At 41.6% G+C, this 26,365-nt stretch overlaps 1 protein-coding gene across 4 annotated transcripts in view; it reads right to left on the bottom strand.

The window, feature by feature from the left end:
• Positions 1–26,365, bottom strand: part of RPTOR (regulatory associated protein of MTOR complex 1) — a 510,229-nt gene that overhangs the window by 441,903 nt on the left and 41,961 nt on the right. For all 4 annotated transcript variants that reach the window (XM_053294863.1, XM_053294866.1, XM_053294865.1 and 1 more), the window contains exons 2-3: positions 13,004–13,106; positions 41–123 (exon numbers count right to left, since the gene is read on the bottom strand). In XM_053294863.1, coding sequence (XP_053150838.1) covers positions 41–123; positions 13,004–13,106 — 186 coding nt within the window. The remainder of the gene's footprint in view (positions 1–40; positions 124–13,003; positions 13,107–26,365) is intronic.

The following is a 26,365-nucleotide window of genomic DNA, read 5'->3' as shown; positions in this document are numbered from 1 at the left end:
TACTATGAAAATGGAAACATATACAGATATATCTACTTACCCTTGGTTGCCAGTTTTCATATTGCTTCTGCAAATTTGCACCAATGGTTTCCAGAGCTTTCTGTGGCCCCATTGACAAAGGATCTAAGACACATAAAAGAGCCGTGAGCTTTTTTGACCAGCCCTAAAGGCCACTAAAGTAATTTCTACTGCATTTGGGTATGTATGCATAAGTATTCAAATACAGACTCTATAACCCATAACATTACTTTCTGCTAGCCTAATACAGTCTCTGAGAATGCACATTACCAAACCAGGAAGCCTTTATGTTCCTCTACAAAATGTTTAAAAGGTCAAATAGGTGACATTTCCCCTCCTGCATTTATTTATTAAAGTTATATCTGACCTGGGTCTCAGTGGGATCCCTCAAAGCAGCTCACACACAAAATAAAAAGTTTATAAAACTATCAGAAAATCAGTATAGGAGTGTGTGTGTATGCACACGCAAGCAAACAAGCACACACGCAAACACTTGGTCTCCCAGTGCAGGTATAGCTTGTAGTACTGTATTTACCTGAATTCAAGACCGTTTTTTCCAAGTTTGTTCATGTTAGAAATCAGGGGATCGTCTTAAATTCAGAGTCCTCTTCCTTTTGGATAAATAAGAGTATATCCTGTATTTAACCTCTATTTTTAAAAGGAGCTCATCTTGTATTCGGGTAAATACGGTACCGAGAAAAACAGGTTGCTTACTTGTAACAGATGATCCTTGAGTGATCCTGGGTATTCACACCACTAGGATACATGCCTGTGTAGGAGCCAGTTCAGGAAGATTCCAGAACTTTGTGTGGCGCTCCCAACTCCGCTTACGGTGTGCATGCATCCATCAGAAGGGCAAGCAGAGTGCCACTCTCCTTGGTTCCTGGATGACAGCCAGACTTCAGCAACCATCGTGAGAGGAACTGGAGAGGGTAAGTGAGAGAACAGATAAGTAATATACACACATTGCCCAGAGCATGACCTCCAAGTAAGAGGGGATGTAGGATGGAATGTGTGAATACCCAGGATCACTCAAGGATAATCTGTTACAGGTAAGCAACCTGTTTATCTTTGACATGATCCCAGTGTATTCACACCACTGGGCAATTAGCAAGCTCCTATAGGAGGAAGGTTTCTTGGACCTCTCCCAAAGCGTAGATTCTTGGAGGACCGAAGGTCTAGTGTATAGTGTTTAATGAAGGGTGGTCTGAAGACCAGGTGGCTGCTCTCCAGATCTCAGCCATGGAGACGCCTGATAAACTGGCAGCTGAGGAAGCTACCACTCTAGTAGAGTGGGCCTTAACGCCCTTGCGAGGTTCCTTACCTTGAGATTTGTAGGCCTCTACTATAGCTTGAACAATCCAGTGGGACAAGCATTGGTGAGTGATCCTGTAGTGAACAGCCCTCCACTCCCCTAAAGAGTGAACTGGAAGTGAACCCTGTCCTGTCTGTCAAGCAATGACCTCTAGGGATCAGCCACTCAGCACACAGTGGGCAGCTTCTGGAGGACCTGGTGGCAGGAAGTGAAGGGGGTTATTTGTTCTCAGTTGGAGCCAGGCAGGATGAACAACAGGTTGTCTGGCCAGGCAATGGCAGCAACCAGGAGCTCTACAGGAGCCTGAAGTCTCTACCATGGATTTGGTGAGTTCAGGAGGGAAGCCAGGGCTTTGGCTTCGGGGAAAGGTTTAGCCAGGGAACCATGTGTTAGGTAGCCTGCGTTAGATTTCTTTTGATTTTGTGCTCTTGCAAATCCTTACAATGCGTTTATTGTGTTTTTATCTGTAAGGTAACAAAGAGGAACTGAGCCTGAGCCCTTTTATCCAGCCAAGGCTCTGTAGAAGTCTCTGTACCCTGTAAAGTTGTTTTTAAAGGTTTCTTGCACCTGGCGGGGGGGGGTGCTTTTTGAATTATCTTTTCAACTGGGTAACCATGATTTTAAAGTGTGCCACACCAAACACCAGCTGGAGTGATCTTTAGGAGTAATCTTGTAAAGTACTATTTCTTTTTACCTGTAACTACAAGCTAGGAAAGCCTCAGACTGAAGCAGTCTGAAGTATTTAAGAAATTTTCTTTTCTCTTTTTGTTCTTTGAACTTTCACCTGCCTCTGAGTGGATTTTTAATTCAGGAAAAGGGATTTTACTCTGGTGCAGACATGCCCCAATGTTGATTGCTCAGCAACTCACACTACCAAGTTTTCTCTTCACGTGTAGGCTGCATGAGGAAGGTTTTCTGTATTTTTCCATTGGTAAAGAAGGAGAGTTTCCCTGGAATTCAGCCCACATGGGAGGGGGGGAATAAACTCTTAAAAAGTGAGCGTGGTGGCAACAACTGGACTACCAAAGCAGCAATTTAAGTTTTAAAGGAACAGCTTTTGTTGAACAAACATGGAGGGAAAGATGCAGCACTTCCCCCCCCCCCCACACACACACGTGGGCTGGCTTTGAGACAAAGGCTAGGCTTAAATCCACTATTCGAAACAGATCCTCATGCCTTTTTTTGTCCTTTCTGTAGGACAAGAAGAGTCTATCATTCTTACGAAAGGGACAAGTTCTGTCAAGATAGAAGGCCAGTGCTCCAAGAATATCCAGCATGTGGAATGATCGCTCTAAATCGGACTGCGGGGCACAGAAGAACACCAGGAGGATTATGTTTTGATTGATGTGAAAACTGGCGTTTATTTTAGGAATAAAGGACAAGTCCATACCGGTGTTCCTTCTAAGGCGCGTGCATGTGCACAGGCTCACAAGTTTTTTTGATGTCTGCTCAGTTACTTTTAGATTCTGTTCAGGCTGAATCAGGAAGGGCCCACTCTGAATGCACCTGTGCACACACTGCCTTGATACTGCTACCCAGAACAAAACTCATTTTGCACACAGATGAAAAAAATTAGAGAGAACACTGGTCCATATGCATGACTACTTTGTCTATGTGAAATCTGACATAAGGAGAGTCAGAACTAAGGGCACACAATTCTCCCACCCTTCTGGCCAAGCTAATGGCTATGAGAAAAGCCGTCTCAATAGACAGAAACCAGAGAGGAACAGAAGCCATAGGTTCCAACGGACTGTTCTTGGACTGTTTGTCCTTGGACTGGACTGTCAAAAGGCAGTCGTCAAAGTACAGGTATACCTCCAGACCAAGATAATGGAAGTGAGCGATCACCACAGCCATCACGTTGGTAAACACCCTCGGGGGAGTGGAAAGCCTAAAGGGTAGGACCTTATATTGGTAGACGTGAGGGCCTACCATAAAAAGAAGGTACTTCCTGTGTTTTGGATGGATTTGGACATGAAAGAAAGCATACTTTAAATCGATGGCAACAAACCATCTGTCTCCCACCAGGAGCTGAAATATGGATGCAATGGGGATCATGTGGAATTTGGCTGCCTGCATGAATTTGTTGAGTGCCTGGAAGTCTAGGATAAGATGAATTCCTCCGTCCTTCTTCAGCACTTAGAAATATCTGGAATAGAACTCATCCCACTGAAGAGCTGGCAAGACAGGCTGTATCGCATCTCTTTCCAAAAGTGACACCACCTCCGCTTGGAAAGCAGGGGTTGGAGTAGTTGATCGCATACCCATGAACCAGGAGAGGGAATGAAATTGTATGGCATAGCCCAATTGGACTATGGAAAGCACCAATTTGTCCATAGTTATGAGTCTCCAATTGTCCAGAAGTTGAAATATCATGGGTACTTGGGCAGGAGTGTCTGAGTTATCAAAGACCTTGTTTTGAGTTCTCGCCCTGTTTTGAGTGTTGAGTATTGGACTTCCCCCTAGGCTGGTAGGGTTTAACAGAGAGTCTTGAAGACTTCTTAAAATCACACATGTCAGTGGGCTTCTTTTTGAGATCGATACTTCCCATAGGCAGTGTTAGAGGCATAGAATGGCTTTGGCTTAGACTGATAGCCAGTCTGATTAGTCAAGACTGCAAATGACTTCGGAGTCAGCTTTGATTTTTTTAAACTTCTCTAGGTTATCAGTCTCGGTGCTGAGGAGACCTTCACCTTCGAAGGGGAGATCCTCAAAGTTTATCTCTAGTTTCGTATTGTAACGCTGAGAAGTGAAGCCAGGCATGATGCCATAAAGCTACCACAACCGCTATATTTTTAGACTCACCTTCCATCAGATGGCAGGCTGTACTAATCTGCTGCCTGTTGACATCAGCTGATTTATTTGGAAGCTCTTTGACTTTAGCTAGCACATCCTCCAACCTTGTTTTGGCAAGTTCCTTTTTGCTCTGGCAGGCAACATGTGGCCCCCAGAAGGAATGTTGGTATTGTGCCATGCACATGGTGTAATTTGCAATGTGCACTGCAAGTGTGCTGGTTGAATAGAAATGTCTCCTTAGGGAGTCCAACTTACAACCCTCTTTATCAACCTGGGCCACATGTTGCCCGTCAGAGCAAAAAGAAGAATAGTTCACTACCAACAAAATAGGTTGAGGGTGTTTAAAGAGGTATTTGTAACCCTCCTCCTGGACTTTGTACATATTCTTCAGGTGTCTTGAAGAAGGGGCCTTAGTAGATGGTTTCTTCCAGGTTGTCTGGAAGCTTGTAAAAGCAATAGTAACATTGGCTGTGCAGTGGGCTGGGAAGCCTTTGCAGTCTGCAAAAACGTGTACACAGGATCCTTAGAGTTCTCAGTGACCTGTTTGAGGCTGAGGCCTAAGGTCTTGGCCATGTCAGAGATCAAGATATGATAGTTCTTACGTTCTTCCTTAGGTGAATCAGAGGCCTTTTTAAGCACCTCATTATCCAGAGATGGTTCTCACAGGACCTCAGTTGTTTGAAAGTCAGTATCTGAATCAGGTGCAGGGTCCTCAGGGACAGGGTACAGTTCACCAAACAACGGGGTATCCCATGGGGTATCTTCAGGGGACACTGTAGCCAGGCTTTGTGGTTCAACCAGCAAATCGGGCTGTACAGGTGGGAGTATTGGTGCCACTGGACGTGGTGGATCAGATCGAGTGGTCGATGCAGGAGGAGACTCTGAGTCAGTTTGTGTCAAGTCCACCTTTGCTTTCTTGGGGATGATAGACATCGAAGCAGCAGATGAAGGAGTGGCATGCTGTTTCATATCAGTCTTAGACTTTCCCAGTTTGGCTTCTTTCAACTTTGCCCTATCCTTGGAGGATTTCACAGACAGAGGCAATGTCTTTGATGATGAAGGAACGGTCGGTTTTGACACTGGAGTGGTGGACAAGCTCAACATCGAAGGTTGAGGTTTTAGCGCCAAATTATAAACGGCATTCTTGAACTTCAAAAGTCTAATTTTACAAGTTTGCTTAGAAAACTCCTGACAAATTTACAATTCTCCATGTTATGTTCTTCTCCTAGACAGAGAAGAAACAAGGAGTGTCGATCTGTAGAGGGACAGAGGTGTTACATTTCCCGCAACTCTTAAACATATTTTTCTTTCTGTCATCAAAACAGTCCTATAAACAAAGAAAGCAATGATATTCTCTCACAGGAAAACAGTCAGAAAAACATTCTCTCACTTATTCAAATGGCTGAGGCGGCAAACCCCAGCCAAAGCAGAAGAACCTTCTGAGGCATCTGTACTGGTCAGCAGTCGGAAAGGAACTGAGGAGAGTGGTCCTCCACCCGCCTTCTAACGGATGCATGCACACTGTGGGCAGAGTCGAGAGTGCCACATGAAGCTTTGGAATCTTATTTATTTATTATTTAAAATATTTCTATACTGCCCAAAACTTGGCATCTCAGGGCGGTTTACAATTAAAATCATTTAAAACATTAAATCAATCAACAATTAAAATCATTTTAAACATTAAAACATTTAAAACCCAGTATTAAAAATAGTAAAACTATAAATCTAATTAAAAGCCTGGGTGAATAAATGTGTCTTCAGTGCCTTTTTAAAAGTTGTCAGAGAAGGGCAGGCTCTTATTTCAACATTAAATGCATTCCAAAGTTCAGGGGCAGCAAAGGAGAAGGCCCGTTCCCAAGCAGCCAACAGATGAGCTGGCAGCAACCGCAGACAAGCCTCTCCAGATGATCTTAACAGGCAGTGGAGCTCATGGCGAAGAAGACGTTCTCTTAAATACCCAAGGCTTAAGCTGTTTAGGGCTTTATAGGATATAACCAGCACTTTGTATTTTGCCCAGAAACATATCGGCAGCCAGTGTAGTTCTTTCAACACAGGAGTAATATGGTCTCTCCTAGATGACCCAGAGACCAACCTGGCTGCCACATTCTGGACCAACTGCAATTTCCAGATTACATACAAAGGCAGCCCCACATAGAGCATATTTCAGTAATCCAGCCTAGAGGTTACCAAATGTACCACCATTTTGAGGTTGTCCATCTCAAGAAATGGATGCAGCTGGAGTATCAGCCAAAGCTGATAAACAGCCACCACCTCAACCCGGGACACCAGGGAGAGGTTTGGATCCAGAAGCACCCCCAAACTGTGTACCTATTCCTTCCGAGGGAGCGTGACCCCATCCAGAACCGTCAGATCAAAATAGTCTCTCAAGTTCCGACCCCGCACAATAAGTACCTCCGTCTTATCTGGATTCAGCCTCAGTTTGTTATCCCTCATCCAGCCCATTACTGCCTCCAGGCAGGCTTTTATGGAGGTTATGCTTTCTCCTGATGATGTTGACATGGAGAAATAGATTTGGGTGTCATCAGCATACTGATAACACCAGGGTGGATTTGATTTAAATCAAATTGATTTAAATCACTAGTCAGTAAGACTAGATTTAAATCATGAGATTTTTTTTACATAAAGACTCATTTTTGCTGGTATAATCTTAATATTTACAACCAGATGAAGGCTTCATTTTTTGGTCCTCTTCTAGATAGAAAAATTGCCCAAAATAATCTTACAGAAACCTCTGGAAGTGCATGACATTGTGAATGGATTAATGGAATCCATTTACCAAAAAATTTAAACATTTCATATATAAAGCCTCATTCTACCTAATTAAAAACTATTCCTTATTTCATGATGACTAACCTTTGGACTATAACATAACTTAAACAGAAAACTATCTTTAGATAGATTTTTTCCTCAAAAAGCATTTTATTTTAAAAAACCCAATTTAAATTTTTTTAAACCCCGATTTAAATTAAAAAAATCCATTGGCTGTTTTTTTTTTTTTTTAAATCATTGATTTTTATCCACCCTGGATAACACCCTGCACCAAATCTCCTGAGGATCTCTCCCAGAAGTTTCATATAGATATTAAACAACACTGGAAACAATATGGAGCCCTGAAGGACACCATACGAAAGTTCAGATTTTTAACAACAACAGCCTCAAAGAGACACCATCTGGAATCTGCCCATGAGGTAGGAGCGGAACCACTGCAAAGCAGTGCCTCCCACCCCCAATCCCCTCAGATGTTCCAGAAGGTCAATAGTATCGAAATCCGCCGAGAAATCCAAAAGTACCAACAGAGTCACACTTCTTCTGTCAATTCCCAATTGGAGATCATCCATTAGGTCAACCAAGGCAGTCTCCACTCCATAGTCTGCCCCAGGCGCGGCTCATGAACGTGCCTCTGGGGGGGGGGCGGTGGGCGGCTTCTTTAACTGTAAACGGAGCCAGTTCTCCGTGCCGCCCAACAGCCCTCACAGCGGGGAATCGCCTCTGCCACTCACCTGGCCGCTGGCGAGGGCTCGCCTCCATGGGAGCCAGGTGAGTGGTGGAGGCGATTCCCCACCGCGGGGGCTGCTGGGCAGCATGGAGCACCGGCTCCGTTTACAGTTAAAGAAGCCGCCCTCCAGAGGTGAGTTCACAAGCCGCCCCTGGTCTGCCCAAAAGCCAGTCTGAAATCTTCCTGAATGGGCTCCTACACAGGCATGTATCCCTGTGGTGTGAATACTCTGGGATCATGTAAAGGATCATATTTAGCCTATGGTTTTATTGAGTAGGAACACATAGTAATTACTAAACTGTTGCAGAGGATCCACACACCTCACACCAGCTAACAAGCCAGTTGAGGGGAAATATCCAACACTCAAACTGTAATTTTCTGTTCCTGGAAAATGCAGTAAGCCCAAAGAGACCCTATTACAGATCAGAAAGAAATGATTGAACAGGTTACATAGACAAAAGTAAATAACACGATCTTTACCTTGAATTAGAGGACTTGATAAACAATTTGAAAATGGCAGATCATCCCCAACAGTAATGCAACATAACCATGGGTGTCCGGGGCGGGGGCAGTCCCCCTACCAGATCGAGACAGTCCCATTCAATTCAATAGGGCTTACTCCCTGCAGTCTTTGACCCCCTCTGGGAAAACTCCTCTAGACACCCATGAATATAACAATTGGCGGCATCCGCAACAGCACTTGCACAACTGTGTAAGCCATATTTCCCAGGCCATTCCTCCTCCTTGAAGCCCCTAAAGCTGCCTAAAAAGCCATTGCCAAAACGTCAAGGACCCTCAGTAATGGCACAAGATGAGGCATAGGTGGCTGCAGGAAGAGAGGGGAATTCCAGGAAACCAAGCTAATACACACAAAACAAGAGTATGACCTGCTACAGGTGTAGGGCCTCTGCCCCTTCTCCAGCTCTGTGATGCATCCCATGAATACCAGCTTTCATTTCCATAAAGTGGAAATAATGTATTCACTATGCAACCAGATGTGGTGGACCTGCTTTGTCAATATTAGTGTTGCAGTATAGCCACATTCCTTGGGAACATTCCATTCCAAAGTAATCAGTATTGTATGACTGCCTCTAAGACAAAAGACAGTAATTGGTTGCTCCTGGGCCAAATTGTGTCATCTTTCCCCCTTCCAACTACCAACCACAGTGGCGAAAAGCAGTGTAGACATCTGACAATAGGCATTTGCCTGCATCAAGACTGCAATCCTTAGCTACTCACATTTGCAAGACTGGTTTTCAGGGCTAATTCTCCCAACTCTAGTCAAAGGAAAGAGTTGCACCTGGAGAGCCTGAGCAAGTCTGGTAACAAAGGGAGAGCATGCAAAACGTATAGGAAGGGAATGACAAACAGCTTACTCCTGTGTAATCCTATGGATGATCCCAGAAGTACCTGCTTTGGAGGTATCTTCAGACCCGAGTCCAATACAAACATCTCACCTGGTCCACTAGAATAACTAGTCACGTTTAGGCATTCAGGTTAAAGGGGACTTTTAAAAGGGGGACTCTTTTCCAGTTATTTATTTTATTGCACTGAAATAAGAAGTTCATTGTGTTTATTCTACTTACCAAAAAAAATGAAAAAACTGAGAGAATAATATCTCCACATTGAATATTGATTGCACATCATTATTCCAGGCTATGTGTGCAATACCTCTAAGTGTACATTTAATATGGCTATCCAATTGCAACACTTTTAGCATGGAAGAAGGGATAACACTCCCTGAAAGAATTGAGCACTTCCTATCCTGGTATTTCCTCCCCTACCTACTGTCAGTTCTGGACTTTTCCCCCACTACTATTCACTTTTTTACTGATGCATTGTGGCATTTTGGTCACATTTAAGCAAAAAAGGTCAACTCCAGCATTGCTTTACAGAGTTAACCCATTTCTAGAGGCCTTAACAAATTCTTCCACATTGACTGTCTTGCTCTGATGCACAGCCTCCATTAAGTATTGTAAAAAAAGAAATATTTCAGTTGAACAAAATTACTTCTGTTCAGTATTCATTTATAGCACTATTAAAACTGGAGGGTTTTTTTTCCATGCTGCAGGACACAGATCTTTCTTAGTAACATTTTCTACATTCATATTGTGACATATAATACCTGTGTCATAAAGTGCAACCAAAATAAAAGGACAGGTGTCATTTCTCTAAAAAGAGAGAGAGATAGAAACACCATCTATTACCTGAAGTGAAAACAGCATGACTAACAAATGTAGCTTCCCCAAAGAGCAAAACGACTGTACTTTGCAGCTCATTCCAGGCAAATTACTGAAGATATGTACACCTATCCTTCAATCTCCTTCAAAGCATAAGGGCATATGCGCAACAGTTTTAATCCAAGAGAGACAGGGTAAAGATTTCAGGGAAAGTGAAAAAACCAGAGTACAAAAAACATTACTTAGTGGCTATGGAAATACTAGCACATTACATTTTTTGCATGTGCACAAAGATACAGATTGTGTAAAGCCCACATGTATAAATATTATACACAGTGGCACCAGGATAGAAAACAAGGAACAACCAATTCCAAATGGTCTTGTTGGAGAGATGCTCAATCCTTGCCTTCCTTTCATCTCTCTCACTCACTCAATATCTGGGGTCCAAGTATGAAAGCAGGCAGCACTGTATCTCCCCCACTCTTCATTCACTGGCTTATTCTGCTGGAGATGCAGGGATAGAGATGCAGAGTGTGGCCTCTTCCAACACTTCCATTTTCACAGCTGGAGGACTACAGTAGGAATGCCAAACATTTCTATTGCTCCCTGCTGTTATGGCCAGCAAACAACAGCAGGGTAGAGCAAAATGTACTCCTGCCTTCTTGGACGCTAGAAAAACTGTCTGAGGGAAGCAACAATATCCATGTCTTCCTCTGCTACTTAAATATACTAAATAAATATATTAAAATAACTAAATACATACATATACAGCACACTGAGCCAGCAGCTGCAAAGATCTGGGGAGAGCTTATCTGCACACTAAAGCCTTGTTAAGATGTTATACAAATTAGGAACTCTGTATTCACATATGACATCCCCAAGAGCATTCTTGGAAGCCTCAATCTCACACGAATGCACTCTGAAGTCCTGCCCCACACTGTCCCCCACTTACAGCATTTGTCTGAAGACACAAATGCTATACTTGTGGAGAGATTCTTCCTATGATTAGAATTCTTGGGCACCCCAGCTTTCCACAGCATTTGTTTCTTCAGACAAATGAGAGAGGCGAGTGGGGTTTCAGTGTATATCAGCAGAGGAGCACGGCTTCCAAGAGCACACTTGGGGACACTGTACACAAACATAGCAACCCTACTTTGTATAATGTCTGAACAGGGCTTAAAACAGGCAAATAAGTTTTTTACAAAATCCCTTTTTTCTTACTTATCAGGGCTTGTAAACCTAGAGATCCAAGTACAGCAGCCTGGTAAGATGGAAAGCTATGATGTCCCTGTTTTGCTGGGAGCCCAGCAAGGGGAAGAGCAAACTCATAATAAGATGAGCATGTCAATTCTGCACCCTGGTTTCCATAAACTGAAAACGAATGTTGTTGAAACACTCCAAATATTAGCATTATTCCATTGTTGTTATAACCCATTTGTAAGTTTTGGACTCAGACTTGTACAAGCAAGGAGAAAGCCAAAGTTACCTTTACACAATTTAATGTGTGTGCATAAAACAATGAGCTTCTGTTAATGGTGCTGCAGTAAATGCCACAGTCATTTTTTAAAACATACTGCCTTCTTAGCAACTGCATTAAAACTGATGTTGCAGCAGCCTTGTAGAATAAAATAAGAGCTTCTTCTTCTCTGTCTGCTTTTAGGAAGACCCTCAAGACACACCTGTTTTCTCAGACTTTTAACTGAAATTTTAAAACTGTTTAATTGTTTTTATCCTATGAGATAAAATAATAAAACTTTTTCCTTTAGTTTTTACTTTTTATTATGTGTTTTTAATTGTTTTTCCTCTGTTTTCTATGTTGTGTTTTAAATTGTGTACACTGCCTAGGGATGCACATATCAGGTGGTATATAAATTAGACAGACAGACAGACAGACAGATAATATGAAAACCAAACTGAATCTGTAAGCTACTGAAAGAAAATATCAACAAGAATGCCTCTTTGTTCAGGGAAAAGCTCCTTCCATTTATTATGATTGCACATACTGCAGCATTTTCTACATACTGTTAGCCTGTTAGAATTGTTGCCCTTATTAAAGCTGTAGACCCAACATAGGAACTCTGGAGTAATTTTATGATGAATAAAAGCAATGAACACTGGGAAATGCATGATCAAGTAGGGAAGCTGCATTCACACTGGAAATGGGATGTATGAAAGTTCATTTACACAGTAGTACAGTTCAGATAGTTGGTTTTCCCCACCGCCACCACATTCAAGTGATCAAAATTACTAGGATCTATCCCGCCCCCACCACTCCGCTTTATTTGTTGTTAGAATAATCCATGCTTTTATGAGATCAAAATAAAACTGAAGCACAGAAAAGGAGTCAAGGCTGGTTTTCTAGAATGTCTGCATACATTTCTAGGATTATCTTTGATGGAGAACAGAAATAATACCTCAGCCCAATGTTTATTAGGGACTATTTATTCCCAAACAAGAATGATCATTTTCAATGAAAGCAGTAAAGAAAAACCAAACATACACATGAACTTAAAAGCAAAAGAATTCTGGTAGGAAAAGTTCTTGGACAGGCCCTCCAACTTTGAAATTATTGTCCATGACTTTATCACTTTAATTTTATGTCACAACAGACAGGAATGTGCACATATTACAAAACAGAATTATAAGGAATTTCTTTATATGATACAAAAGCAGCATACTATAAGATTAACTTCTATATTAAGATATCTCTTTTTAGCAGACTGTTTAATGCAAAATAGCTAATTTTATACAGATCTAATCCTGGCAGGTATCAAATGCTTCCCTTCATCTCCCTGTAGACCAGGAAATGCACAGTGGAGACATAGTAATGCACAATTTAGCACACACGATTCAAAACTGGGGCAAGATGAGGATTTTCAAAGAGGTTACAAAAACAGATTGGGATCCACATGCGGAAGAAATCACCCCCTCTGCAATCCCCGGGAATAACTACAGAATAATTCTGTAGTGAAGCATTCTTAGAAAATTATGGAATTTACTTCCCTGAAGGACTTACCTGAGGGCAAAAAACATGAGATCAAATCTCTTTCAGAAACATCAGAAACCCTTTTTTACCTGAATAATATTGTACTTCTATGGTTAGCCAAGTCCAGAGCCTCAGGACAGGACAGGACAGGCTAAAAATTTAAATAAATAATAATATTCAAATGGACTCACCTATCCAACATTCAAGACGGGCACATGGAGTTGTCTTCACCACATCAGGCGGATCCACACCAACATTTAGGCACAATACTAAGGCAACACTAACAGTCTTCATCTGGACGGGGCGGGGGGGGGGATAAAGAAAAAGGATATGATCAGCACTCCACACCAAGACAATCCTATACCATAACTGACTTTAAGACTTGTGTATATAATGTCCAAATATTCCCACATGACAAAGGAATCAATTACAGTTCTGTTCTAATTTGACCATGCAGGACAATACCAACAATACAATGTTTCAAATTATTAGCAGCAATGATACAGCTAATTTCAAATTATTACGTGCAATTGCTTAGGCTGAAGAGTCTAGGTACCTATACAAGCATATGAAACTGCCTTATACTGAGTCAGACTATTGGTCCACCTAGCTCAGTATTGTCTACATTGGCAGTGGCTCTCCAGACAGGATTCTTTCCCAATCCTGCCTGGAGATGCAACAGACCAAATTTGGGATCTTCTGCAAGGATGTGCAGAAATGTGCTCTACTAATAAGTTACATAAGAACAGCCCTGCTGCATCAGGCCTGAGGCCCACCTAGTCCAGCATCCTGTTTCACACTGTGGCCCACCAGATGCCACTGGGAAGCCCACAGGCAGGAGCTGAGGGCATGCCCTCTCTCCTGCTTTTGCTCCCCTGCAACTGGTATCCAGAGTTACAGATCCTATCCAAACAACAAAAAGCAACTGCATTATTCCTGATGCAGTATCCTTTCTGAATGTAAACAAGATTCTAACAAGCACATACACAGATGGGGCAACGACCTGGTTGTCAACAAATAATAAATATTTCTGTTGCTGCTGTGCACAGACAGTCCAGGAAACAAACAAAAATGCATTATGAGATGGAATCCTGCCATTCAAAAGAAAATATATTCCCATATACCAATGGGATATACCACCAGTGCAAGCATTTTTGTGATTATGTTTATGCAGCCTGAAAGTTCAATTGTGCTATTATATTTAGAGTAGCATATTGAAAACTTTTTAGACAGATTAGCCAAAAACAGTAGTGATAATTATGCATTCCAACTCAAAGCCACTCAATACATTCTCATTCAAATGGAAGATAACCAGTTCTTTCAGACCACTGATGTATCCACAAAACGCTAACTCAGGTAGGCACAGGCAGATGTTCTAATTGAAATGTTTGTACTCTAGTACCTTCTGCAAATTTATTGGCAAGGTTATTATTATTTTATTATTATTATTATTATTATTACATTTATATCCCGCTCTTCCTCCAAGGAGCCCAGAGCGGTTTACTACATACTTGAGTTTCTCCTTCACAACAACCCTGTGAAGTAGGTTGGGCTGAGAGAGAAGTGACTGGCCCAGAGTCACCCAGCTAGTTTTATGGCTGAATGGGGATTTGAACTCGGGTCTCCCTGGTCCTAGTCCAGCACTCTAACCACTACACCACGCTGGCTCTCTGATCTAAACCTTCTGAACCTTCAAAATGGCAACATTTTCACTACAGCTTATTTTCTGCATGTTGTAGGAAACCAATGATTGTTGGGAAAACATCATACCAGGATTCCTCCTGATGAGTCAAGTTCTGATGTCAGAACTTACTTTTCTTGGTTCTTTTCTACATAGGAATAAACTAGATACATTGCTGATTAACAGTATAGAAGGAAACTTAAATACAAAAACACACTCTGAACCTTCATATCTCCACATCTGCTTCAAAACCAGAGCAATCTGCCTCAAGCCATTATTTTTAAGAAGACACATAGGGCTGCATGTATGTCTTATGCATTCCTAAAGCTCTTAGTGCAGCTCTCTAGAAGACAGGTTGCCAGTGTGGATCTGTGCCCAGTTTCATGGATTAGGCAGAGTCTAACCGAAATGCTTTATTAAAAAGTAATGGAAACACATTATTCAGGATTCCCAAATAAATAATGCAACATAGTATGTCTTGCCTTAAGTGACCACTCAGGAAGCCAGCAAAACAAAATGGATGTGAAAGGTGTTTTCTTAAAAATTTTAACAGTAATATTTTTTAAAAATAAAGGGCATCTATTGCAGGTGGATCACAAGCTACAGTATCACCATACATGTTGATCACACAGGGAAGGAATCTATTCTAGGCATACTCAAAAAAACCAGCAGGTTTAATATCTTGTTTACACCACATGCCTTCTGTTCATTTCACTTGATTTAAAGTTAACATAACATACAATTGACCTGCTTTATCTGCAAAATGCAAAGCTGGGAAACGATGTGCTCCCCAAGTTTTTGTACTTAACTCTCCTAACTGAGCAAAGAGGCACCTTCTAAAGTGACTCTGGGCCAGTCACATATCTCTCGGCCTAACCTACCTCACAGGGTTGTTGTGAGGATAAACATAACCATGTGTACACCACTATTGGAGGAAGAGTGGGATATAAATCTAATAAATAAAGTGATGACTCTCTTATAATTTAGTAGAGGGTGAGCAACTGACCCTATCCAGTGCCAGCACAGCATCCCTCTGGTGGTGGTTGCTGGTGACCACCTCATGCTTCTTTTTAGACTGTGAGCCCTTTAGGGACTGTGAACCATCTTATTTCTTTTTCTATGTAAACTGCTTGGAGTCTGTTTTGTTTTGTTTAAAAATGGTATATAAATATTTGTAATAATAATAATAAATAATATCAGAGGGCAAACTATGCTATTCCAAATAGCAGTCCTGAAAAATGCATGCAAACAGAAACCTAATATTAACCATGAGACTTTGCTGCAGTTCTGTGTGGCAGAATTGGTGGTTTCCTTAGGTACCTGCCTGTCTATCATCTGTTCCTTATCTATCTACCCACTGTCATAACAAACGTCTCTTCTCCCTATTCCTGATTATTCATTGCAAATTTGGACTATTCTGACATCACAGAAGCATGCAATAATCCATGTCCTGCACACTATTCTTTAAACTGAATTTAAGGTGGTGACAAACAAGTACATTGTGTCCATACATCCCCAAATAATAACTCAGCAACATCCAATGTGTGAAGACACAAGGCAGGAGGAAAGGGGCATAGGAAACTAAAGCATGGCAAGGAGGATGTAACAAAACAGAAATGGACTATAAACACTGCAAGCTGAGATACACAATATATGATCAGAAACTCCAGCAGTACAGACAAAGTCTAATGCTCTATGTACCAGGTATTTCATTTTCCTTTAAAACACAGCCTCCAAGCAAGAAACCTTCAGCTGGTAAATGCTGAACAGGACTTCTCAACTTCAGTGGGACTTCCACTGAATAATGTAGGCAGGATATCAGCCACTGATTTTAATATCATTCTGTCCATCGAAAGAAACAGAGCATTAACTGTGTATCACATCTAGTCATCAGATGAACAATTTCCTTATGACAAATCAAAACCATCAATGTGCTGTGAAATTCATAAGTATTGACTGCCATAGATAGGAAATATTGTAGAACACAAAAGAAATTTAAAGTTTTCATTCCTTTCCAACACCCCTTTATATGAAACTACAGAAATAGCTATCATTTATTTAGTTAGTTGATTTATATCCCACTCTATCCTGTGGGCTCAAAGAGGTGTAGAGCATTTTTTAATAAATATTTAGTCTTGTCCACGAGGGCATCACAGTGTAAAATAAAAGTTAAAAAAGGAAACTCATATGTACACTACCCTGAGCTCCTTGGAAGTGGGGGAGAATAAAAGTGCTATAAATAAATCATATTTCCAAATACTGTAAACAGTGGAGAATGGTTAGCCTTTCATCTGTATATTCACTATTGATATTCTATATTTTAAATGTTTTTTGATAGTTTGATTCTATGGAGTGTTTCCCAAAGGTCCCAGCATCCGCACACAAGTTATATTGATGAGCAGATGCTGGCTCTTCCTCCTCCTCCAGTTTCCCATGCTTCTTCCCCCCACCCCCCACCCCTTTGGATGAGCTGTTATTTCTTTTAAATGTGCCTAAGGAATGCAAATCCATCTTGATTTCTTAACTATGTAAGGAGGCAAAACTCTTAGATCTAGCTGAATGAGCACCATATTGAATGCAGACAACCGGAAAAGTCTCCCATCATCACAAGTTTAGTAATTATAGTTATTCTCATCACTAAACTGCCAGCCTGTTTTAAGGGTTGTGTTTAGAACTAGAAATGCTTCTAGCCCTAAAGAATTTGCACATGTCCAGTACTAAATGAGAATTAAACTAGAGGAGCAGTCATGGGATATTTGTAGAGTACATTATTTGTATGCAGAAGGTCCTTGGTTCAGTCCCTGGCATCTCTAGAAAAGACTGTGAAAGATCCTGTCTGAAGAGCTTTTGCCAGTCAGTTAGACAATACAGAGCTAGAGGGACCATTGGTCTGACTCAATGTAAGACAGCTTCATATGTTCAAAAGGTTTCTTAGGGCCATTACCCATACTACTCTTCACATACCAGGCATAGTCATGTAGCTCCTCAATTTCTTCTATGTGTACCTGGGCTGAAAAATACACTCTTACCATAATTGACAAAATGTGAAGAATAAGTAACACAATGAATAAGTAAACTCTGAGGTAGCCCCTGCTAGCAATCAATCAATATATAAAATAGGTGACCGTTTTTCCTCCCTACTGAGAGTGTTTGAATCAACAATCCATTGTAAGGATTGATTAGTTCAAGTGTTACCCTTTGTGTCTTTTGTATCTGTCCCGCTTTTCTCAATGGCATGGGATAGCTTTCCTCAGTGATTGCAAACAGCAAAGGAGTTGAGCTAACTGGTGCAGAATTTAATACAACACTCTAGCAGTGAGTCCTGCCTTAAAAGGGTATGTGTCAAGACACCCCCCAATGCACTTCAAAGTAAGTGATAGGTACACTCCCATAGGGCAGGGCTGCACAACTTCGATCCTCCAGCAGTCCTTGGACTAAAACTCCCAGCATCCCTGACTATTGGCAACTATGGCTGGGGATGATAGGGGCTGTAGTCCAAGAACAGCTGGAGGGTTGAAGTTGTTCAGCTCTGCCATAAAGCTAAACATCTGCACATGCCACACTTGTGTGTTCTAAGATAGAACCAGACTTAGCCAATTTTTTCTTCTCTCTTGAGCAATAAGGCTTATAAACTGAAATAGCTGGTAAGTGCGAAATTGCTTTCTCCCATTTCCTAAGGGCTTTTCAACCCTGTGGGAATTCCTGTGAAATGCTGGTGGAAGGAATCATTTCAGAAATCACGCTGCTTCCTTCTGCATCCTAGAAAGCATAATTTAATCCCTTGTTAACATAAAACGGGGATGAGGAACTTGCATAGCATCCATGAGGGCAATACGGTTTGATCAGTGGCTTGCCTTAGAATGCAGCCTATGCCCTGGCTTGTGTTCTGCAGCAAGACCTTTGGACAGAAGGAGGGGAGAGCACAGAGACACAGAATTTTTACTCTGAAAACACCTGGGATTCCCCCACTCAGCCCCCAACCCCATTATTTCCACATTCAATATCTTTGCTGTGTGTTCCAGTTTCTAGCTTTCTTTATAAATTATACATTTGTATGACTGCAGCTTTGCTGTAAGTTTTTTGCCTGCTGTTCTGAATCTTAATTATCACCCCAGGGAGGTGAAGATGCGGGTGGCTTTGCTTTAGACAGGCATGGGAATGCTGAATACTTAATATGTAAATATCAGTGGGAGGGGTTCCCCCTATATATGAGATTGTGAAGGAAGGGACAGTGGTAAACAATCCTCAAGAAGTGATGGTGGTACTTCATACTCCAGCTCTGTACTACTTTGGAGCCTTAATGTCATTAAGATACAAAGAGTCTTGGAATCCATCCCCTTCTCATGGACATGCCAGAAAACATGTTACGATTAGACTTTCTTCTGTTGCCATTGAAACAGCCGCATTGGGCAAGCCCAGGGACTGAAGCCAATTGGCAGTTCTTGACTGCATGCTACAAATGTTGCTTTATCTTAAGATAAAGCACAATTTAATGGCTTTTCATCTTTAAAACACTTAATGTCTATAGAACAAAGATTGTGTTTCCTAATAAAAAATAAAAAGCATGGGAAGAAATAAACTCTCAAAACCTCCAGACTAGATTACTGCAATGTGCACTATGTTGGGCTACCTTTGTATGTAGTCCAGAAACTACAGCTGGTCCAGATTGCGACAGCCAGGTTGGTCTCTGGGTCATCTAGGAGAGATCATATTACTCCCGTATTGAAAGATCTACACTGGCTGCCGATATGTTTCTGGGCAAAATACAAGATGCTGGTTATAGCCTATAAAGCCCTAAATGGCTTGGGCCCTGGGTATTTTAGATAACTCTTCTTTGTCATGAGCCCCACTGAGATCATCAGGAGAGATCCGTCTGCAGTTGCCACCAGCTCGTCTGTTGGCTACTTGGGGATGGGCCTTCTCCGCTGCTGCCAGGAAGCTTTGAAACACACTCCCTGTTGAAATGAAAGCCTCCCCATCTTCATTCCTGTTGAAATAAAAGCCTTCCCTAGATCTTTAAAGACACATCTGTTCACCCAGGCTTTTAATTAAATACCTATTTTATTTTATTTTATTTTTATTTGTATACCGCCCTTCCAAAATTGCTCAGGGCGGTTTCCAATTAAAACAAACCACTAAAACAGTAAAGAGCTAAAACAAATTAAAGAACATCATAACAATTAACAATTTAAAAACATTTTAAAACAATTAAACAATTACAGGGATTAAAACCCCCGAAATCGGGTTTTCAGTTTTAAAATAGACCAAATACTAAATATTGAACTTTTAAACATTGTTTTAAAATATTGTTTTAAAATTTTAAATTGTTGAAATGTTTTAACTTTATGGTGCCATTTATTTTAACTAATGTATTAATTTCTCTGTTGTCGTTTATTTGTTTCAACCAATGTTTTAACTTTTCTGTTGTCATTTTTGTTGTGAACCACCCGGAGAAATAAGTTTTGGGCGGTATAAAAAGATATTAAATAAACAAACAAACAAACAACTTTGAATACATTTGCACATATGCTCCCAAACTGACATAATTTCCTCTAATAATAAAATACTTCACATAATTCACATTTGTCACCCAACAGTTTACTTACTAGTTTACTCCCTGCTGATTTGGCAGCCTGACAGGGTGCGGATGAGTACTTTACCACTACACTGTTGTTTGAGAGCATAGGTGCAAATGCACCCTTTGTGTCTACTGATGAATTTGAGACAAGCAGAGATGGTGTTCAGCTGAGCCATACAGATATACAATCACTCTGAACATTTTTAAGCTATACCCTCAAGTATATGGGTCATCTGCACTCTGTCCATGCCATGAATGGTCCTCTCTATCCTGACAGAAAGAATGTGTGAAAACGAATTTCCCATTATTTACATGTTGGGGGTGAGGAAAAACCTTTTCTACATTTCTTGCAAGCAAACACACTAGATGCAACAGAGCTTCACGCTTGCAAGCAATTTCTTTCTTTTTTACACAAACAAGGCACACAAATGACATCTAAACAATTCTACTTTCACACGAAAGCCTGAATGAATCACAGCTCTCCCCTTGTGGTCTCACACCTCTGTCAAAGAGCTCCTTGCTACACAGCATTTTTAAAATATTACCTTAATTCTGAAATGTCAAGTTGAAAATAATGGTAAAATACTTATTATGATTTATTTGCAGCTCCTGCTACTTTATGACAAAGTTATTTTAATACTGTCAATGTAATCAATTCATTTATGCACTCACACTCAGCAGGATGCATCAAAAGAAGTGACTCAGCTGACAGTGAAAGATTTTTCCAAATCGAGAAGCTATTACTACAGGATTATTAAAGATGAATTTCATTTCCTTTAAACTATTGTCAAGGCAACAAACAAATGCTATGCTCCATCAGAAGAAAGAAAACATTTCTAAAACTTTACAGACTTCTTGCATACATTTATATAGTGCTCCCTAACTAAGTAAAGGAAGGAAATACTTGCTAGAACTCAGGTTTTGCTGCCAAACAGTACTGGGAGGTTGCAGAAAAAGCTTTAGAAGTACTTTGTTTGTAATCGAAGGCATTTTTAATAACCCAACCCACAATTTTTCCATCAAAAAGAAAGAGATGCATGGAAAGGTAGGGGAGGAAGAGCCTGCAATTTACAGCTGTTAAAAGATATGAAGAATAATGGGATAAAATTTTAACTATACTCAATGGCTAGTAATTCTACTAGAAAACTATATTACAAGCTGAGCTATCCAAAACCAGAATGGAAATGCATACTAGTGAACTGGAAAGCTGCAGCAAACATGCCTATTTTTATTTACCAGCAGTTGGCAACACCTATATAAATAGGTGTGTACATAAATGTATGCAAATAAATGTGCAGCACACAGCAGCCTTCAAATGACCATGCAATGTCTTTTTCTTTGATGCAATTTGGGCAAGGTCTGGTGTCAAACAGAAGTGACAGCTAAAAGATTCTGAAGATACTAATCAGCTAACAGAGATGTCAATCAAGCTGTCCAGACAGTTGCTAGTGCTCATTTAACAGAAAGTCTTGGCCTCAGATTCCCACAGTACTTTTGCCACATTAGCCATGTTATATGACATTCTATTTTGAGGACAAAGAAAAGAAAAAGAGAAAATACTGAAAGGTGTACCAACTTTTCAGCACTCAAGTCTTCAGCTAAGTGAGACTGAAGGTCCAACAATAGGAGCCTTCACAAGCAAGATTTTTTTAGGTCAACTTCCCACTATTTGGATGAAGAGTATATTCAGTTACATTTGAAGATAATGTATGTATCCATTGGTACATGCAATGGAACAGACATGTACAAACAATTTACATTAAGGTGAGCACCACTTAGAGTGTACGCTCTTCATTCCTGGTGTGTGAAGCAGCCCAAAGTAATGAAGTCAACTGCGAAATCATAATATTTGAAAGTATAATTTCTCCACTCTTAAGACTTTCAGGATATCATTCCTTCAGAACACAAAACCATCATGAATGCAAGGTCTGGGTTTTTGTGTGTGTGTTCTGCAAATGAGGGGATGTTTACATTTAATTTTAAAAAGTCCTCTCTGTTCTTCTGGAACCACCACAGAGAAAAGAGAGGACTTTTCATTAACATAAACATTCCCTCATATGCAGCAAACTAATGATGTCAACCCCTGAAAAATCCTCCTTCACAGTTTGAAATTATTACTCTGGCACAGGCATCTACAAATCCACTTGCCAGCTTGCAAGTGGCAAGTGCTCCCAGCTCCTGACATACAGATCTCTCCTCAAGGATCTCATTTCCACTGGCATTTTTGAGAAAGTAAGAAACAGCAGGAATCCTTCCTGTGCAGTAGGAAAGGGCTCCCACTGTTTTTACCATCTCCACCTCCCATGGCAAAGGACAGAAGACCTGCTTCTCTCCTAAGTCCTTTGCCTGTGTGCCAGAAAAAGATGTGAGGAAGAAGGAGGGACTGCTGATGACCACAAATAATGACCGGCTAATGAGTTAAACCTACATTTCTGGATCCCTACATACTGCATGGGAGGAGGCAATGGTAAACCCCTCCTGTATTCTACCAAAGACAACCACAGGGCTCTGTAGTCGTCAGTAGTCGACACCAACTCGACAGCACACTTTACCTTTACTCTAGTACTTGGGGCTTTTTAAACTCAGATACAAGTAATGTCACTTAAAATTGTTCCATTAAATAAAAAGAGTACTCTTCACACCACTTTCTCCCACTCTTTAATTGTTAAAAAATCTTTAATTGTTAAAAAAAATCTAACAATCCTGACTTTAAAACACGATGATACACTAGTAGAATGCCAGCCATTTTAGCAGAAGGTGGAGGGAGGAACTGAGTATTGAAAACACCCCAAGATCTTTTATGTATCCTCTGTAAACAGATACATACACACGTGGACAAATTTGTTGGTACCCTTACAGATAATTAAAAAAGAGTTGTATGGCTCCTGAAAAGCGATTAAATGAAAAGCAATTGTCCCATGTATACCTGCATGCCTTTGATATGTCATCAAGTAAAGCAAAGCAAGTGTGAAAAGAGAGAAAGTATTGCTTATTCTACAAAGATATTCTAAAGTGGCCTGGACACATTTGTTCGTACCCCTAGAAAAGATCATAAATAATTGGACGAGAGTGATTTTTCAAATTAGCTGTTTTCTTTAATTAGTATCACACGTCTCCAATTGTGCAATCAGTCATTCAGCCTACTGAAATGGAGGAAAGTAGTCACTCTGCTGTTTGGTATCATCGTGTGCTCCGCAATGATTGTGGACCAGAGAAAGCAAAGGAGAGAGTTGTCTGAGGAGATCAGAAAGAAAATGATAGACAAGCATGTTAAAGGCAAAGGCTATAAGACCATCTCCAAGCAGTTTGATGTTCCTGTGACAACAGTTAAAATATTATTAAGAAGTTCAAGGTCCATGGGACTGTAGCCAACCTCCCTGGACGTGGCCGCAAAAGGAAAATCGACCCCAGAATGGGCAGAAGGATAGTGAGAATGGTAGACAAAAAGCCAAGGACAACTTCCAAAGAGATACAAGCTGAACTCCAAGGTTAAGGTCCATCAGTGTCTGACTGCACCATCCATCACTTTTTGAGTGACAGTGGGGCTCAATGGAAGAAGACCGAGGAGGACTCCACTGTTAAAAGAAAAATATTTTTAAAAGCCAGACTGGAGTGTGCTAAAATGCATATTGACAAGCCGCAACACTTCTGGGAGAATGTCCTTTGGACAGATGAGACAAAACTGGAGCTTTTGGGCAAGTCACATCAACTCTATGTCCACAGATGGAAAAATGAAGCTTTCAAAGAAAAGAACACCATGCCTGCTGTGAAACATGGAGGAAGCTCGGTTATGTTTTGGGGCTGCTTTGCTGTGTCTGGCACGAGGTGCCTTGAAATCTCAAGACTATCAAGACATTCTGGAGCAAAACGTACTGCCCAGTGTCAGAACTGTGTCAGAACAGTGTCAAAACGTACTGCCTCAGTCTTAGTCGCAGGTCATGGATCCTCCAACAGGATAATAATCCAAAACACACAGCTGAAAGCACCCAAGTATGGCTAAGAACAAAAAATTGGACTATTCTGAAGTGGCCTTCTATGAGCCCTGATTTGAATCCTATTGAACATCTATGGAAAGAACTGAAACATGCAGTCTGGAGAAGGCACCTTCCAACCTGACACAAGTGGAGCAGTTTGCTCAGAAAAGTGGGCCAAACTGCCTGTTGACAGGTGCAGAAGTCTCATGGAATCGCTTGTTTGCAGTGATTGCCTCTAAAGGTTGTGCAACAAAATATTAGGTTAAGGGTCCCATCATTTTTCTCCATGCCATTTTCATTTGTGTTATTATTTGAAATATTCTGTTGCATTAAACCACTAAAGCGTTTTTATGCTTGTATTTTATAGTTTTTAAATTAGGTTTGTTTTATATTTTTAGCTTAATATTTTAATTGTCATTTTTATTGTATGTTTTTAACTTTTGTAAACCGCCTTGGGGTTGTTTTTAATGAAAGGCGGTGTACAAATTCAGCAATAAAATAATAATAATAATAAAGCAGTCTGATTTTTGTTAAATGCGGAATAAAAAATGATGGGTGTCAATTACGTTTGTCAGTTTCAAGTTATTTCAGAGACAATTGTGGGTTGTTCTTTTTTTGTGGAGGGGTACCAACACATTTGCCCACACGTGTATTTCACTTATCAGTGAGACCATGTTACTCACTGTCAGGAATGGAAAGAGGTTTATATCCTCACTGCAATAACATCCCCAAATTTCATGCTTTACATTTTCCCACATGTGTGAATGCCAGCCATTCAGTTATATGTGACTAGTATTTTTAAGCCCGTTATAATAACGGGTGCTAGCTTTCCCCCCTCTTTTAGCATTCTTCCTTTCTATTGCCCCCTTTTTTGTTTTTTGTTTTGTCCCTGTCTCTCATCCTTTCTCTCCTTTCCTTCCTGTTCTTGCTCTCCTTTTCCTTCTCTCTCTCTTTTTTAAAAATGTTTTATTCTTTTCGTTATCTTTTTCTCTCTTCTTTCTATAATGGGCGTGTTCTTTGGGGCTGGTGTTTTCTTTTGTGTGTGTTTTCCTTTTTCTCTTTTTCTATCTTTTGTTTTTCTCCCCTTGTTCTTCACTTTTATCTCTCTTATTTTCCTTTCCTCTCTCTTTGTTTATTTTGGTTCTTTTCTTTCCTTTCTCTCTCTTCTCTCTTCTTTCTTTTTCCTTCTTTATTTCTTTTTCCCCCTCTATAGTTCTGTCTCCCTCCCTCATTCCTTGTTTTGTCTCTTGCTGTCTGTCCTCTCCCCGCGATCGGTCTGTGCGCCGCCCCAGCCGCCCATAGTGCCGCTCGAAGAGGCGAGTCATCACCACCACCAGCAGTCGCCTCGTCGCGGTTCAGGGCGGCTGCTGGGGGAGCCGCCGCCTCCGGCTGAAGCGAAAGAGGGAAGGAAAGGGAAGCTCTCTCTGCGCTGGGGGCGGATTATTGTAGAGGCTGGCGGTAGCAGGCAGAGAGGTCACAGCGCCAAGGGCAGAGGAGGAGAAGGAGGCCGGCCGCCGTCTGTGGGAACTTGAGCCACTTCGTCGTCGCCGCCAGGAAGGAGGAGAATGGGGGCTGCTGCTGATGGCGCCGTGTCCCGGGGGCGGCCACTGCTGCTGTGGGCCGCCCTCTGCGTGCCCATGTGAATGCTGCCACCGCCGTCGACCTCCCGCCCACCCTCCCAACTGCCAAGTCCTTAGCCCCGGCCCACGTCCGTCGGGCGTTGAAAGTCCTTAATTTCGAGCATAGCCTTTGCACAGAGAGGAGCTCTGTTTCCAAGCTCCTCTCTCCCTCTCAAATTAAGGACTATCTTCGCCCGACGGACGCGGCCCGGGGTAGGGAGGACTCGGCAGTTGGGAGGGCGGGTGGGTGGGCGGTAAATGGCAACGATTGGGGCAAAATGCCCGGCCGTGGGGCCGGGAGAGGAGGACGGGCGGCGGCTGTGGCGGGAAGCAACACTGGTGTTGGCGGAACGGCAACGATTCGGGCGAAATGGCCACCCGTGGGGCCGGGACAGGAGGACGGGTGTCGGCGGCACAGCAATGATTGGGGCAAAATGGCCACCCGTGGGTCCGGGACACTGGTGTCGGCGGTCCTGTTTCCCTTGGGCTGTTCTGGGCCTGCGCTTTGCGCAGGCCCAGAACAGCCCAGGGAGACAGGGACGCAGATCCCCAACGTTCCAAGGCCACGGACACTCACTTAGGGCTTTATTATATAGGATAAGCTTAAAGGATGCAACTGGGACACTGCTAAGTAAGGCTCAAGCCTGCTCGCTACCCAGAAAGTGAGGGGAAGCAAGAGATGCATGAATTCTGCTTTAATT

Source organism: Hemicordylus capensis, chromosome 2 (assembly GCF_027244095.1).
Source record: "Hemicordylus capensis ecotype Gifberg chromosome 2, rHemCap1.1.pri, whole genome shotgun sequence".
Lineage (NCBI taxonomy): Eukaryota > Metazoa > Chordata > Lepidosauria > Squamata > Cordylidae > Hemicordylus > Hemicordylus capensis.
The sequence above is the reverse complement of the archived record's forward strand: the minus strand, read 5'-3'. Positions and strand labels throughout refer to the sequence as shown.